A 17,408-nucleotide genomic window follows, 5' to 3' on the forward strand; every position below is an offset into this window, starting at 1 on the left:
CCATTCAGAAGGGGAAATTAGTTGAAGCAATTGCTTTGGGATTATACAATTTCTGCCTGCTCTCCAGCTCTGTGGCTTGCAGTCCTTGGCCATTCCATGGGCACGAGCCCACGCCTAAGCCACCTGGGCTGTAACATGTTAAGGGAGGAGTGATCCACACTTAGCTCACCATTCTAGTTGGCCTCCTCCAGCACCCAACGTCTGCAAACACAATGCTTAGCAACTTGTCTAAAGGATGCCTCATTCAGTTTCATCATTAACAACAAAACATTGCTGACCTCAGTAAAACATTCATTCTCTCCCAGAAACCAACCATTTCTTTAAGACCCAAATGGACTGCTCAAAACACAGAGTTAAATGCAAATCAAAAAAAAAAGGGACAGAGAGGTAGGGAGAAGTGAAATAAAGATACCTTACATTCATATCCAGGGTTCATATCAACATTTTTACACAATATGCAGACATGTATTCTTCTAAATTATCTAGTAAACATCGCCTGAATATTTGTTGTAGGGTAGCGGGTAGTGGGTCAGGCCTTTCTACATCAAACACATTGACAAAAACATTAGAGAATTCAGAAATATTAAATTCCTCAAAGGAAGTCAGATCACTGATACTTGGGTATGAAAGTCGGTGTTGCTGATTTCCTAACATGGCAAGAACAGACATCTGATAATTGCACTTTGGAGTAACAGAACATAACATGACAATAATGTGTTATACTTACAAAGTACCCTTCATCCATGGGGCTCCAATTCTACCAATATTAGTTCACTGATTTTCGCAAAAAACCTGAAAGGCAGAGGGTAAGTTTGTGTTACCCCCACTTTGCAGATGGGGATATTGAAATGCAATAGGCAAATAAATTTTCGGTCCATTATAGTGAGAGAATTCAGTAACAGGAGGACAAGAATTACAACTTTCATATTCCCCATCACAGTGCAACTTGACCACCCATCTTTTCCTTGGGGACTGATATTTCCCACGTAATTCCTACCACGATCTCAACATATTAAACACACGTTACCCAAAGTAAGACAGTAATAAATGGAATCATTTAGTCAGATGAGCCCAGACACCAATATTCCTTTAATATCAGAGAAAAGGTTGGAAATACTTCCCATATCCAGTTTAAACATGGAGGAAAATTAGATTGACAAAATACAACCATCCAACTAAAACCTGGCCTGAAAATAATGTTACTACTGTTCAGTTTGTTATATACTTATGTTCACATGTCAGCATATGGACTTGTCTTTAAAAATTATTCCAAGGAAGTCAGAATGCTTCCGAAGTAATCTTGCTAACAACATTTTTAGAAGGGTGTATTTTTAACAACCCTTTCTAGGACGCCCCATCCTTTCTACCACTCTCAGGCCATTTGTTCAAGCATTGACCAAATAATGTTTACTGAGTTCTCACTATGTGTAAGTTTTGCACTCCATGTGGCTTCTTGAAGGACACAAATATGTGTGTTATCCATCCAGAAATTCATTATCTTAATCTTATGATTTGACGATTTGAGTAGAGTGACAACAACTCGGATCTAAAACTGTCCAGAAAGATCTGATGGTTTCTGGACAATCCTCGTGAGTCATAGACACCAAACCCAGAAGGATGGCTCCTTCAGAGAATGCTCTCAAAAAAAAAAAAAAAAAGATGAGTTTGGGCTGTGTTTATGAGCCATCCTACTAGGGATTACAGACATGCTAAAAGATGGGTCTCCTTAAAAATGTCTGACCCATAGCTTTCCAAAAGCCCATGATTCAAAGGTCACAATCTCCCATTATCTTCACCTCTGCAGTCACACTGACCGCTTGGCTGGTCCTCAAATGCCCAAGCACATTGCCACCTCAGGACCTTTGTCCTTCCAGTTGTTCCCTTTGCTTGGAACAATCTTGCTGCAGATATTTCCATGATCTCTGCTCATATACCTCCTCGGTGAGGTGTTCCCTGAGCACCAATCTCAAATAGCTGATGACGTTCTATCCCCTTACTCCTTGTTCTCATTCTTCATCAGACGCACCACAACATAACACTATACGGTCCATCGCTGCACTTATTTTCTTATGCCCACCCCCACCACTAGGATATAAGCTCCATAAGAGCTGGAAAATTTTTATTCACTTCTAAATCCCAGGGTCAGGCATTCCATAAATATCGGATGAACAAATGAATCACAATGCTGAACTGGGTGCTCTGCCCTTCTCCTGTATCTCTTTCTATTCTCAGTGGGATACTGTTATCATTACTAATACTTGAAATTCAATACTACAATAGATCATGATAGATGTTTCCACCCAAAGCGGAGGGATATCTACAAACACTCAGTGAAATGTCTCTGAAAATATAATAAATAGCAGTTTTTATCATTTTCCCTTCTCTTGACTGCTGGAGCACTGGGCCAAGAGTCGGGTAACCTCACTCTCTGTCCAGCTCTACTGAGAGCTGCTCTGTGGCCCCAACCTCTTCAAACTCGAGGACTTTTGTTTCCCAGTGGCAAAATAAGGAAGCTTAAAAAGGTAATTTTTAAGGTTCCTTCTGGTTCAGAAACTATGGAGATCAACGTCTAGGTGATGGGCCAAAATATATTCATATGTTTACATCTTCTGATGTAATAGTACTTTCTCAGTCTAAGCTTATCTCAGAGGTAGCCAGGTCATTTCATACTAAGCAAGTAGGACCCCAGAGGGGAGGGTTTGATTATCTAAGCATATATACAAGTGTGCTGATTTTGGACAAACACCCCAGATATCACTGAAAACCTTTCCTCCCCCTACCCCACCCCACCCCCAGCTCTTATCACACCACCAACATACGACAGACATGCAAAGAACGATGCTGCATTAACTGTCTATGACGTCTTGCGTCACAGACATTTCACTGGAGTCTTTAAACAGATTTGTTGTTTACTTGCACATTAATAAAACTCGCACCTTCACCAGTCAGAATTTTTTTCCCCAAGCATCTGAACATCCAAAGAGATTTAGAAGCAATTAACATTCACGAGTAACAGAGCAATCAACATGGGAATCGCTAATGGGACTGGACAGAATCCAAAAGCAGATATTAGGATAATAGCGAGTCCCTGACATAGGTTATGGTGCGCATTCTGGAGGGCAGGCTCGTGGTATGTTTTCAATGGCTTTGTGGGGCTGCTGTCACAGTCACATATGCCACTTCTATATATGGTTCCTAGCCCTCCCGACGACATACTTTTTTTTAAACTGCTATCGAAAAGAAGGCATTTTTGCATTGTTATAACACAACCTCTAGCATTAATGGTATATATTGAATTCAAGTTTATTTTTAAATTGCCTACCTGACAAAAATGTTAAAATGTCATTTTTTCCCACTTTGGGTCTCTAGACTATCTTCACCTGTTAGCTCCTGTAGCTAGAGGCCACAAAAATAATAGCTATGAATTTCCACCTTGACGCTTCCCCAATAACTTTTGCCATTTACTTGCATACACACGGCTTCATACATCCCCCATACAGAGAAAAAAAGGACATTCCTATTCCAACCAACTCTATGCTTGCCTCCTTGTCAGTGTTCCTGACTTGTTTTTGTAAATATCACTCCAGAAATCAGCGCGCGCGTGCGCGCGCGCGCGCGCACACACACACACACACACACACACACACACACACACCATTTTTTTCACCCTACTAGGATCGTCTCTGAGTAATAGAGAATGATTCCATTGTTACTCTTCCTGCGTCCCTTTTCTCTCCATCTCTCATCACTACAAGCCACCTGAAATGCCAATGACAGGTAAACCTGCCTTTACCTCCCTGGGACCACATTCCTGAATCCCTGCGTCTAGCTCTCCTTTCTCCTCAGCTAAGGTGTACATGGCTCAATCTTCAACCCAGACCTCTCTAGACCCACCCAGACCTTTCAGTCCTCAGCTCCCTTCGCAGCCCTCTTCCTGGGTCATCTGGTCTCTTTTCATGACCAAGACATTCACCTTTCATTACTGGACACCTTCCTTGTATGAGGTGTGATAAAAAAAAAATACGGTGAATGTTTAAACAATTTAGTACACTAAAAGACACATCGCCATTAATCCTCCTCGAAATACTCCCCCTTGCTTTGAACACACTTATCGCATCATTCTTGCCACTTTATGAAGCAGTTTTGGAAGTTCTTTTTCATGAGTGTCTTTAGTTGCACTGTCGTGGCTGCCTCAATGTCCTGAATCAATTCAAAACATTTTCCTTTTATGGTCATTTTGACTTCAGGGAAGAGCCAGAAGTTGTACAGGGCCAGATCCAGTGAATAAGGTGGATGAGGACACACCATGTTTTTATTTAAAAGAAACTGCCGTATCAGAAGCGATATGTGACATTGAGCATTGTCATGATGGAGGATGAAATAGAGACACCTATGAGGACTCCCAGAACTGCTTCAGAAAGTGGCAAGAACAATGGGATAAGTGTGTTCAAAGCAAGGGGGAGTATTTTGAGAGGGATTAATGGCAATGTGTTTTTACTATAATAATTTTTTTAAAATTTAAATACCGTATCTTTTGATCAACCTCGTATATGGACTGTGAGCCCCAAGCAGTCAGAAAACCTGGTTTATTATTTTATTTTATTTTATTTTTACTCTGGATGTAATTACTCACAGCCTATTATGATTTCCTGTATTCTGCGTGGCCTGAGAAAACAAATTTGTTCTAAGGTGGGGTTTTTCCATTTTTCCAACTACTTTACTGTTAGATACCAGTATATGACTGGATAAACACCATTCATTTTGAAGATCTTTTCCTGATTATTTTATTTCATTCATGCTTTAGTCCGTTCCTTTCTCCTTCTACTTGGCTATTTCTGGCTATTAAAGTGTCCCTTCCTTCTTAACAATCCAGCTTTGTTTTTCCCTTCAGCTCCCCACTCCCAACACACACCTCTTAGGAAAGTGCATCTGTATTTAAAGCTTTGGTTTATTGCCTGAATACCATCAGCCACTGATACACAACCCGCCACCACCAGGCTGTGTGTGCTAAAAGCCTGTTTTGACAACAATTTTACACACCAGAATCCAAATTAAAGGGAAGTTATCAACAGACCCATACTTAAGAATCCCTCCCTTTATCTCTGTGGCAAGCCGTTTTGTATTCTCAGCAACAGCCCCACAGCTGGGAGACTCAAGCCTCCAAGACCCTCCTCAGCACACACATCTCAATCATTGCCTCCCCTTCCCTGGCGCTCTCCCCACCCCAAGTAGCAGCGGTTGAGATTAAAGTGCTTCTGGGGCTGTGGTAATCCAATCAGGGTTGGGCGGGCTTCAATCTCTACCATTGGGTAGGAAAACATTTTGGCAGAATGCCTTTCAATGGCACTTGGCGTTCCGCACCAGTCCTGTGCTCCTTTTCGTTGGTTCTGCAGAAGTGAAGGTAGCCATGGGCCACCCTGCCTTCAGAACAGGGCCTCACCTGCCTTCCTAAACCCCAGGATATCAGAAGCACTTCTGCCATAAAGGAGTGGAAAGCAGGGGGGCGAGAGGGGCTTCTAACTGGACCCACAGTCAGAGAGAAGGGAAGGACATGGGCAAATACTCAACAAACACAAAGAATTTTTTTTTAACTTCAAAGATCAAAGGAAGCCCATTTTTCAACCCTTTGCCTTACCTAAGCACCAAGTAAAATATTCCACCCAGTCTCTATTGGTCAGGCCACTCAGGGGTCCTTATCTTTTCCAGATCCCTTTGGCTGTCTGATGAAATCTATGCACCCCTTTCTAAGAAGAATGGCTTTTAAAGGATTGCAAAGGAGATTAATTACATTGAAATACTCTTCCATCCCAGGTTAAGAAGGCTGGCAGGGTGTGGTTATAGTGGATGGGAAGTAGAGCTACTATCTGGATTGGAAAAAAAAAAAAAACTTGGGATTTCTGCTGAAGAGATTTGGTGCTGTGAACGTGATAGGCTGTAATAGAAAGCATAAAATGGTGAGTCTGCGTACTGTCCCTGTGACTACACGCCTTCCTGTACATCAGCCCTCCTCACTGTTTCTGCTTTGCAAACAGCCCCATGTCCATTAACCCAGAGCCTTTCAATATTTACTACACTGGGATAGCTAAGAATGTAGACTTCTTTTATTTACAGCCCTAAGTAGATTTTAACTACTCCTGAGAGAGAAGTGGAGGAATAAAGAAAGCAATTTGAGGAGTTTGGGGAAAGTAGAAGTAATGATAAACTCTTGTATTCGACCATTTATTCTTTCACCAGATATTTACTGAGCACCTGCTCTAGGTTCCCAATCCTGAAGAAAGGACCTGAAGAACTTTTCCCCAAGTGCACATCCAAACGTGGGGACACACCCTATGAGCAAATCAACAAGTAAATATAAAACAAATAAACAAGTGAATCTATGTGCAATGGTGATAAATGCTATGGAAAAAAAAAGCAGAGGTGGTTAGGGAGTATAATAAAGACAGGAACTCTTACCTCACACAGCGTTATTTCCCCCATTTGATGCCAATGAATATTTGTTGGCAAGCTCCTACTTTGTTTCAGGCCCATATATTGGGCTGTCGGAAAAGTCATGAGTCATTTTTGCAACGAAAAACAGAAAAAATACGTCATGACTTTTCCGACAACCCAATCTATATATGGATGAACAGATATGCACATGGGTATATATATATATACACATCACATGCTTGATTTCCAGTTATTTGCATGTGAAGGGTATGCAGTCTCCACCAAGAGGGGTCTGTGTGTGATGGCGCACTCCTGACAGCAGTTTCTTTTAAAGGATGGCAAATAAATGCCTCTCAGAGACCCCAAGTGGGACTGTCACAGTGGGGTCTGTGTCTGAAGGGCATGACTTCTGCACTGTGAGCTGTGCCATGGGGTTGGCACCTGTAGTCCTTGCTCAGCTCCAGCATTTACCTCACTGAGTGGCCATAAGCAAGTTCCACCAGCTCTTTGAGCTTTGGGGTGGTCAGGCTACACAGGTTGCTGTGGGGTTCAAAGGCAGTAATGCCAGGAAAGTGCCCAGCAAGTTCCCTGGCACTAGGGAATTGATGGCTAAGTCCTTGCCCCACTCATCTTCTTATCCAAGAGGGAAAAAAAACACCAGAAATGCACAGTCCCAAACAAATGCTTATGCACCCGGAGTAAGTACACTTGACCCTTGAACAACACAGGGGTTGCAGACGTTAACACCTTCCCGCCCTCCGCCCCCCACCATGGAAAATCCGGGTAAAACTTTTGACTCTATAGTCACCCTTTCCCATCTTCAGATTCAACCCAATCATGGATCAAAAACAGTATTTTTCCACCTGAGGTTAGAAAACCATGGTTGGGAATGTGAAAATACTGTGTTCCATCTTCAGTGGGTTGAAGCTGCCATGTGAAACCTGAGAATGCAAAGAGCCGACTGCATTTACTGAAAAACTGAAGAAGAAAAAAATCTACATATAAATGGACCTGCGCAGTTCACAGCCTGTGCTGTTCAAGGGTTGAGGGCACACAACTGCTATTGTTTATTTGTTTTCCTTCTTTGTGAGGCCAAATAGTTCTGGGAAATATTAACAGATGTTACTTTAAAAAAAAAAAGTCCACGATCAAATACGTTTTAGAAACAACAAATGACAGGAAGGAAGTCAGCTCTTTATATTTCGGGCCTCCCTAGGCTTTTTTTTTTAAGTTTATTGGGGTGACAATTGTTAGGAAAGTAATTATTCTTTAATACGCTGGCGTGCATGATGTATCTCCAAGAAACATGAACGGGAGGAGCGTTCCCCACCTTATTTGACTGGGGAACCCTTTGGCATGGAAAATCACACGTGACAAGTTTTCATTGGAATTAACTTTGGGAAATGTGGGTTTGTTCTTAGAACAAATGAATCCAAAGATAAGGAATATATCCCCAGTTGGGCTCTGACGTGGTCTGGTGGTTTTCATTGAAAAGCCTGCCTTGGGCTTATTTTCTGCCAACCAAGAAAGCCTCCTAGCAGTGCCCCCTACCCACTGGACCACGGCAAATGCCTCATCCTTTCCTCAGAAAAGAAGCCATTATTTGGGGACCACAGTGCATTTGGGGGAAATGTCAGCAACATCTGAACACTTCTCATTCCCTCGGACAGGTAATTCTCCTATTTTCTGCAATAAATGGGCTCTTCAAATGAGTTTCGTTAATTATTCTCTGGAAAGCCAAATCCTCTTCTGGTTACACAGGGGAAACCTGCTGTTTAAAGTCACTCTGGATTTTCTTTATTATCCGAATGCTCACAGTGAGCGTGCCTTACTTTCATAAACAGAAAACCTGTCTGAGGGGGGAAAAAAAAGAGAAGAAATTCTATAGGAAGTTGCTGATACACCAATGATTAGTCCAAAACTTACCTACCTGTCCACGAAGATTTTTATATATGGGGCTTTTCATGAAGATCTTACTTAAAATTAGAATACTAGAGAAATCGGAAGCAGAAGGGGTAGGTGAGGAGGTAACTAGGCCCAAGGTTGTGCCCCACAGGCTTAGAATTCAATTCTGAGAAAGATAAGGGAGGGAGGAAGGGGAGAAAGGAGGAGTAAGCAAATGAGAGAGAGAAAGCAAACAGAAGGGGGTAAGCAAGAGCATTGTTGAGAAGCCTAAGGTGGGGAGAGGGGGCACAACCCCACAGATTAAGTTGACCCAAGTCAATACAAAGGCTTTGTGCAAGGGCTCTGGCATTAATGGGATTTGGACTGCTAAAACCCTGCAAATCGAGTACAGAACAAACCAGAGAGATGCTGGAGTTAGTTTTGAAATAGATGTCTTAAGTAACATGACGCTTAACTCACAGGGACACTCTAGGCGTTTTTCATGACTGCTGCAGGCTCGTGGCCTGCCTGGGAACCCGTGCTGACCAATTAGCAGCAGCCTCCCACCTGAGGCAGGACCCACTGGGTAAGGGAGCCTTAACCCTTAGGTGCGACATGGAGGAGATGGTTGGTGGTGGTGGAGCCGGGAAAATGGTCAGCTCCCTTTGGCTCCTTTAGTCACGCAAATGATGTGCATATGGGGACACTCTGAGTTTAGAATCAAGCATTCATTCTTCAAATGAGTCTTTCATCAGTGCCTCCAAAGTGTCTGGAACTGTTTAGGGTCTTGTGGATCTACAAAGTCCCTGTTCTCTAGGAGCTTACATTCTCCCGAAAGAGGGGACACCAGCAAGTAAATAAGAATTTCTATTGGTTATAAGAGTCGGGAAGAGAATCAAAAAGGACAGGGGGATGGAAGGAGATTGTGGCTCCAGGACAGGGAAAATGTGACCAGGGCAAGCATCTTAAAGAAAGAGCATTTAAGCTCAGACTTGAATAATGAGAAGAACCACACCCCGCAAACATCTAGAGAAAGAACGGTCAGACTTAGTACGGGCCACCATCTCACCTTGCTTCATGTCCAACCAACTAAGCTTCCGGTAATACTAAATTCCAAAGCACCAAGACACGTTTAATTTTAAAATCTTAAATTGCGCACTATGCCTGCTAGGAAAATATAGCCTACAACTTAAGATATTTTTAGAATGGTCCACTTCAATTTCCTCAAGTACTTTTTTCCTGTTCAACGAGAAGACCCAAATAGCCCAGGTACATCAGCCTCCTCTAAATACCTGAAACTGCATTCATCAGCCACTTTCTAAAAATTGGGTCTTACTTCAAAGCTGAATGACTTGATTACTCCCATAACAGCATACATTACACTGATTACAGGATTATTCACGTGCCATTTGGGAAAGGTTGGGCAACATTTCTTCAACATTCCACTCACCAACAAACAAAGGTGTGCAAGTGTAAGCAATGAAGCTAATATTCAAATGCCCTCCATGTCCCGATACCATGATAAAAGGGCTCTCCATTCTTTGGTAAGTGGTGTTAAGAAAGGGAAGGGGATGGTTATTTTGGTACAAGGCAGCTCAGAGAGAATAAAAGAAAAAGTGCCAACAGGGGCCCAAATATCAAGTTGTTTCTATGAACTGACACACTAGGCACTTGGAAAATATCCGTTCCTTTCCACATTCCCCCTTTCCCTTGCATGCCAAAACCCTGAGTATGGATTTTTATATCGATAATCTGCCAATAACATATTCATTGGCTCACTTTTATAACTGTCAGTCTAGTGCTGTGTTTTCAGCCTGCCGGCAATTGATTTAGCTTCATCAATTCATAAGAATGTCTTAGAGTGAGAAGGGGCCAGGAGGTGGAAGTTTTATAGCTGTGATTCACTGCTAATCGATGATTAGCATTTTATGCTCAAGACAATCAAATTCATATTATTTTACATTTTAAAAGTTTTTAAAGGAACACATCTTAAAAGCCAAAATGAAAACAGGGCATCACAAGTTCAAATAAGCCATAAATTAGACAAAGGAGTATAATTCTACTGAACTCCATTTTATTAGCTAATCAACATGTCATTTTTTTTTCTGTTGGCATCTACTTACTGTCATGTAATTTCCATAAGGGCACACCATCTGTATTTATAAAAGAATTATCTTTGTGGTGATCTAGCAATCTACAAACAACGGTGATATTTAACTTTTCTTAGGGGATCAATTTTAGAACTGGGTTAAAGGATTTGTAAGTCTCTTTTTCAGGATAAACCTTAAAAGGACTTGTTCGTACATCTCTGTGATGTTGGAAGTACTTGGAACAGAAAAACAACACAAACCACAACAACGTGTAATTTTGATTTATTAAAATGTAAGGTTCTGGATCTTGATCTTGACATGTGCATTTTTTAATCAAGCAAGATGAGTCTCTACTACAAAAGTCCAGAAAAACAATCATAGACAAAATCTTTTATTTCTTTTTGGCTGAAAGGGCAAGGCAATTTTCAGTGTGATCTGATTTGGTGCCCTGTGGCTCAGACAGAACCCATTATTAGCCAAGGTCACTGCTAAGGTTTAATCAGGATCCAGCCAGCTCACTCCGTTATGGCATGCATATGGTCAAACCCTGCCTTGTCTAGTTCTTAATGCTAACCTTACAAGTGCAAGTCACTGGCCCAATGGTGGCTAGTCAAGCTGGTGGGGATGAGCCAGCAAGCTCCTCACCACTGATGGAGCAAGAACTCACAATAGGCTTCCTTCTTCTGGGCACAGACTTCATAGATGAGTGACAAAACATAGGTGCAGGGAGATATTTGTTTAAAGGTTATCTACAGCTATGAAATAGGACCCCAGACCTCAGAGAGAACAGTCTTTGGTTTTACAAAGGTGTATTACTTCAGCTTTGAGTCATTCCAAAAGAAGAAGATGCAGTTTGAAAAAAATCAATCAAAGACAAAATTCTCACTTTTGGTTAGGATGCAAATTTCTCTACTAATAATCAATTACTTTGTAAATTTAATTTCAAGCAAGATTTAAAAGGATTATGATTTTAAATGTATATGACACACTAACCAACAAAATAAGAAAGAAACGCCAACTAATATTTATACTTCATTGATTGATTCTTTAATTTGTACATGTTCATAAATCCCTACCACCTATCAAGTATGGTATTAAGTGTCAGGCACCATGAACAAAACAGATAGAGTCCCTGCCTACATAATGCTTATTGTCTTTTTTTAAAAGTATGTATGGCCGGCCGAATGGCTCGTTGGTTAAGAGTTGGCTTGGCAGCCCGAGCTCTGAGCAGCAGGGCCCAGGTTCGGATTCCACATGGGCCAGTGATGCTGCACCCTCTACAGCTAAGATGGTGAACAACAGCTCCACCTGCAGCTGGGCTGCCGTGAGTTGCTGGTGACAACGTAGGCTGCAGTGGGGCTGCAGTGGGCTGCCGTAAGCTACTGTGAGTGGCCAGCAGCCAGCGTGAGAGGCCATCCAATGGCCAGAGACCGATCTGACTCACCCAGGAAGAGCACAATGATCACAGTACCAACATGGGCTAGTGAAGCAGCATCCTCCACAACTAGACTGAAGAACAAAAGGACAGCAACTTGTCTGTTCCCCTTCCCTGATTCCCCATTGCTGTTCCCCTCCCCCAATTCCCCAATAAAATCTTTTTAAAAAAAGTATTTATGAATGAGCAATTTAGTGGAAAGTCACCAAATCATATTAGTGGTTGAATTAAGATATGTAATTACTCTATTTTCCTCTCTCTATAATATAGTTTTATTGCTTTTAAAATTTAAAACTTTAAGTAATTTGATTATGCACTAGGACCAGAAAGGAATCTTTCTGGATTTCGGTTTTTATGTTTGTTTTACTTTGTTTTTTGAAATGTTATTCGTTGAAACATTAACATTCAAAGAAGTGTCAATCATTGAATTTTTGAAATATGTTAAGAAAATAGAGAGTGTTCAGGGAAACATAACAGAAGAAACATTTTCAGGATTAAAAAATGGGTTTTCTTGGGGAAGGATAGGAACCAGGGTCATGTATCCCAATAAGAAACTTGATTATTATCTCTGTGGGGAATGAACATGTAAGAGAATAAACTCTGGAGTCAGACAAGTTCATTGTTCAAGTCCTGGCTCTACTGTTATGTAATGAGAACCCACATCTTGGCTTTCCTATCCATAAAAGGTGCATACCACAAAAATTAAATGAGTATAATAAAAGAAAATAGTTTAGCATGTAGTCCCTGGTCGATGTTAACTGCCTTCATCACCATACTACATCATCACCATCATCATCACCATCATCACCACCACCACCACGAAAAGAACTCAAGGTCTGTTGTAATTAAGGGCAGCTATAGAGTATCCTGGCGGTAACCACAAAGGAAGCTGATAACAATCTATCCTAAGAAAACATTAGAATTTAATTCAGAAGTCCTCAGTTCAAGTCCTAGTAACCTTCTTGTGCAACCTTGGATAAAACCCTTAAATTTCTAAGTCTCAGTTTTTCCAGCACTAAAATGGATCTAGAAGAACTTGTTGAAGAAAATGTATAAATAAGAACCAACATATACATATCTCATTAAATATAGAACACTGAGTTTTATAGAGATGCACGTTCTGGCAATAGCCTATCATTAAACACCCTATCATAAATAGCCTTTCTTTAAACACCCAAGATAAAAACTCCTGGAAAGCTCATGAACTTGAATTTCAGCTCCACTATTCACTAGATGGGTAACATCTCTGGGCCCCAGTTATCTGGTCAGGAAAATACAATCCTCATTGTGCAAAGCACCCAGGAGAGGGTCTGGCACATTAGACATATTCACTGATAGGTAGCTTCTATTCCTCTCTTTTAAACCATGATTCAGTACATTACATTTTTAGTATATGTATCCCACACACTAAAACTCTTTAAATGAAAAGCATTATAAATGACCTTTGGGTAATCTTTAAATAATTCTTTATGGTTTAGAAGGGAAAAAAAATCTATGGAAACATAAAATATCCAGGGTGTCAAATATACAGTGTAATTATTTTGTATGATCACAGCTAATACAGTTCAATCTAAATTGCAGTCTCATATTTGACATAATTATACATAACCAAACACTAATAAAAATCGTCGCCTGATATTTTAAATTAGGACTGATGGTAGTAAACATTAACAACATGTCAAATATAAGACGGTGATTTGTTCTGAAATGTATTAGAAATCATTATACTGTATGATAGTTTTAATTACAGTTGGGTAGTAAGAACGCACGCAGCAGTCTATGGCTCTAAGTGCATTATGGGAACCAGTAGGTCTTCAGTTCTGTGCTAGCTCTGACTTCCCATTGTTCAAGTTCAGGAAATGCACAACTTTTTCTCCACCTGCGAATAGTGAACCCAGCTCCCTCTGCGAAATCAGCATTATCACAAGGTTTGGAGTCATTCTTCTAGGGTTTAAATTCCTATTCTATCACTTTCTAGCCATGTGAATGTGGCTAATGGTAATTTCTCGGTGCCTCAGTTTCTCCTCTTTAAAATGAAAAACCTATTAGTAACCTACCTCAGAAATTGATAGTAGCTGTTAAATTAGATCTTTCTGTGTGTAATACTTATCCTAGTACCTGGAACGCACTGAGTCTTCCATACACACTGGTGGTTGCCATTGTCATTTAATGTCAATATAAATTTTAAACTACAGATTTTTACAATTTATATAATTTATAAAATTGATACAATTTTAAGTTATATAAATGTATGTAATTATTATAATTACATAAATTATAACAATATAATTTATTAATATAAATTAATATTTTCCTTAACTTTTAAAACCATGGTCTTAATAAAGAACAGCGACCAAATGCCCTATTTAAAGTAGAAATGTGCTGAATGTTAGCTTCTGTCTCTCAGGACACTATATTCTTCAAAATTTGGTCCTTCTCCCTTCTTCCCTCCTTTCATGTTTTCTCCATTTCTCACTCACTCAGCGTTGTGAGTCAACGAGAAGACCCCGTTCTTTATACTTTCACCTCTCAGGAATGTCTGGCTTGGGCTCATCCTTTCTGGCCTCTATCTCCACCTTGGCTTTCACCACGGCCTCTGAACATGGCCCAGCATACACTGCCTGCTCCATTAACGGCAACTCTGCAGAGATGCTGAGAGACGCCATTCCCCATAAGCAAGTATGAGACCCATGAGACTCCCACCTACACTCGTATTACACCTTGATCTCTGATCACTAGGCCCTAATTTAAGAATTCAATGCTCCTTTCCCAGCCCTCCCCCCACCTGCACTCCCCTCCAAAAAAAGGGGGGGGGTTAAATTTGTTCTTCTAACATAAAATGGTTTGTGTATTCAGTAACCTATTTCTACCCCTTTTAAAGATCTCTGAATGTATTTAATGTAAAAAAAATAAATTAAAATGATATCTGGACCTTGAACCGTGTTTGCAAGACTCTCCGAGCTCCAAAAACACCGTGCTTTACATGGTCTCCAGCAAAGTGAAGAAGAACTCCCAGCATTATGATAAAGCACCTTTCCTGTCTCCATTTCCATACTGTTTCGGGTAAAATATTCAGGGGAACAGACTGGACTGCTAATTAGAGAACTGTCTGAAGCCACCACGAACCGCATTTCCATTGGAGCAATACGCAAAAATCCTTCATTAAAATCACTGTCCTCTGTAAGGGAAAGCTGTTTCAAGCGCAATCACTCTAATTCACAGGCGTGATCATGCACACCCAGGTAGGGTATTCATTATTAACTTAAAAGGTATGCCAAATCAATTAAAAACCATTTTAAAGGGAAGGAATAAAATTTAGTTCTACCTAACTGCTGCTCAGCTCTAATTTATCTTCCAGCCACTTTCAAGGGATTTTACTTGGTTCTTCATCTAACATTCATTGGAAAGGGTAATTCTCATGAAATTACAATGGCCTTTCTTGCATCTTTTCATGCAAATGTTCCCATTCTTGGGAAATGGAGAGCTGCTTCTCCCAAAAAAAAAAAGGACTCCCTCCGAGGTGTAAAGTGGAAGGGCTCAGGGATCTGCTTAAGAACAAAACATCACGTCTCGCAGAAGCTGCTCAGATGTAAAACTCTGCCTGCGCCCTTATGACAAATTGTATTCCAAAGATAGGTTATTCACAACATGTTTGTTATAAGGCGAGGCATATGAATTCCTGCCGTGGCTTTCTTTACAAACATGTCAAGACTTGTGAACCCTTAATGAAATGCAGCATTTGAAAGGCAAGAGGAAGCTACAAAAGACGCCAGAAAGAAGCGAAGCGGCGTCTTTCCTAGGACTGGGACCTTCTTATGCTAGTGAGAGCTCCCCATGGTCAGAGATACCGTGTCATCTCAGAACCAAGTGGGCGTTACAGGTCACTGAGGAGCCCCTTCTGTCTACAGGTGAAAAGGCCGAGGCCTGAGAGAGAACAAGATTTTTGCAAAGTGTCCCGTCTGGTGAGGGGCAGAGACAATCAGGCCCCAGGTCTGGCCTGGCCTGACCACGCCAGTGAAGGGCTGCCTGTAACTCATGCCATATGTCTGACCAGACTCTAAAAATAGACTTTGCCCTGCTGGGGCACCTTTGTAAGTCCCACGGGGCACCAACCTTCTGGTGTTCAGATCAAAGTTCCATAAAACTTGGAAGGAAGCTTATCCCAGAGGGATATTTTTAGTCGTGCTACAGAAGTTAGTTGGATGGGTTTTACATTTGGCCTTCTTTTAACCAAGGCCGGGGAGTACGAGCCGTACATTTGTGAGCTCATCTTTTCCCTTTTAAGTGAAGCACCACTGTCCACTAGTGACCAGAGCCTCCTACTGAATTTCTCCCCAGTAGGGGGCTTTCTGAGAAGGCCGGAACAGAACAGTCTACCCTGGTTTTGGCTGAAAGCAGGGGTCAGCAAACTTTTTCTGTGCAGGGCCAGAGAGGGGCTATTTTAGGCTTTGCAGGCCATTGGGTCTCTGTCTGAACTACCCAATCCGGACGATGTTGTGCAAAAGCAGCCATCGACAATATGTAAACAAACGAGTGTGGCCGGGTTCTGTTAAAACTTTATCCACATTGAAATTGAATTTCATATAACTTTCATGTGTCATGAAGCATCATTCCTCTTTTCATTTTTACTCAACCGTTTAAAAATGCAAAAACCATTCCTAGCTCATGAGCTATACAAAAACAGGTATGGGGCCCCACTCGGCCCACCCCCGCTGTAGTCTGCCACCCTGTTTAGTGTTATGAAAGCACTCACTGCAAAGAAAACTTCCTTTTGTTACCCAGATGCTCTCTTTATATCGTGCCATTGGCACTCAGCTGGCTAATCCACATTTTGTATCAAATGTGCATGTTTTTTCACTGGTGTGCAGTAGGTGTTACTTCAATAAGGTTATACCCGACTTGCTGGGACTTCAATAATCATCCAGTGTTGCTGGGTGGGTATCTCCCTTAATGTGAAATATAACGGAAAAGAGTAACTTGGTCACCAAGAAACATTTGTGAGATTATGTCATCATTATACCAAGCAGATGCAAGAAAAATGTTCATCTGTGGAACAATTGATAGATGTTCTCCTGCTGGATTTTTAGCCTTCATACGTAAATACTGCTTTCATTTTGGAAATAAATATTTTCGTTTCTCATGTGGCTAATATTTAGCACCAACAAGTCAATCAGTGAAATCATTATCAATCTTTTCTCTGTACAATGAAGTGAGTAGGAATGCTCTATTTAAATACCTTTACACACAGCACAGCTCTCCTGGCATCAGCATATTACAAAAACCAATTTTCTTACATCAACTTCTATCTACTTCTAATTCTGTAGCATAGCTCTGGGGAGTTGCTACAAGGTCTGTGTAAACTGAAAATCTAAATAACATTATGACGCCTATTACAGAACTAATTTATAATCTAATACCCTGGTTGAATTTAATATCTTATTTATTTATTCAAGCAAAATATCTGGAAAAAATATGTCACATCATAATGTACTTGTTATGAAAATGGAAAAATAAAACAGAACTTTAGAGAAGGCATGATAATTGCTAGGGGCAGGTATGAGCACGAATTC

General features: G+C 40.9%; 1 protein-coding gene across 1 annotated transcript in view; it reads right to left on the reverse strand.

Moving 5' to 3' along the window:
- Window positions 1–17,408, reverse strand: part of PPARGC1A (PPARG coactivator 1 alpha) — a 643,335-nt gene that overhangs the window by 454,357 nt on the left and 171,570 nt on the right. Inside the window, exon 2 of the mRNA XM_019642416.1 lies at window positions 728–792. Within this exon, the coding sequence (XP_019497961.1) occupies window positions 728–745 (18 nt within the window). The 5' untranslated portion in view covers window positions 746–792. The remainder of the gene's footprint in view (window positions 1–727; window positions 793–17,408) is intronic.

This window comes from Hipposideros armiger, unplaced genomic scaffold, assembly GCF_001890085.2.
Source record: "Hipposideros armiger isolate ML-2016 unplaced genomic scaffold, ASM189008v1 scaffold_68, whole genome shotgun sequence".
Lineage (NCBI taxonomy): Eukaryota > Metazoa > Chordata > Mammalia > Chiroptera > Hipposideridae > Hipposideros > Hipposideros armiger.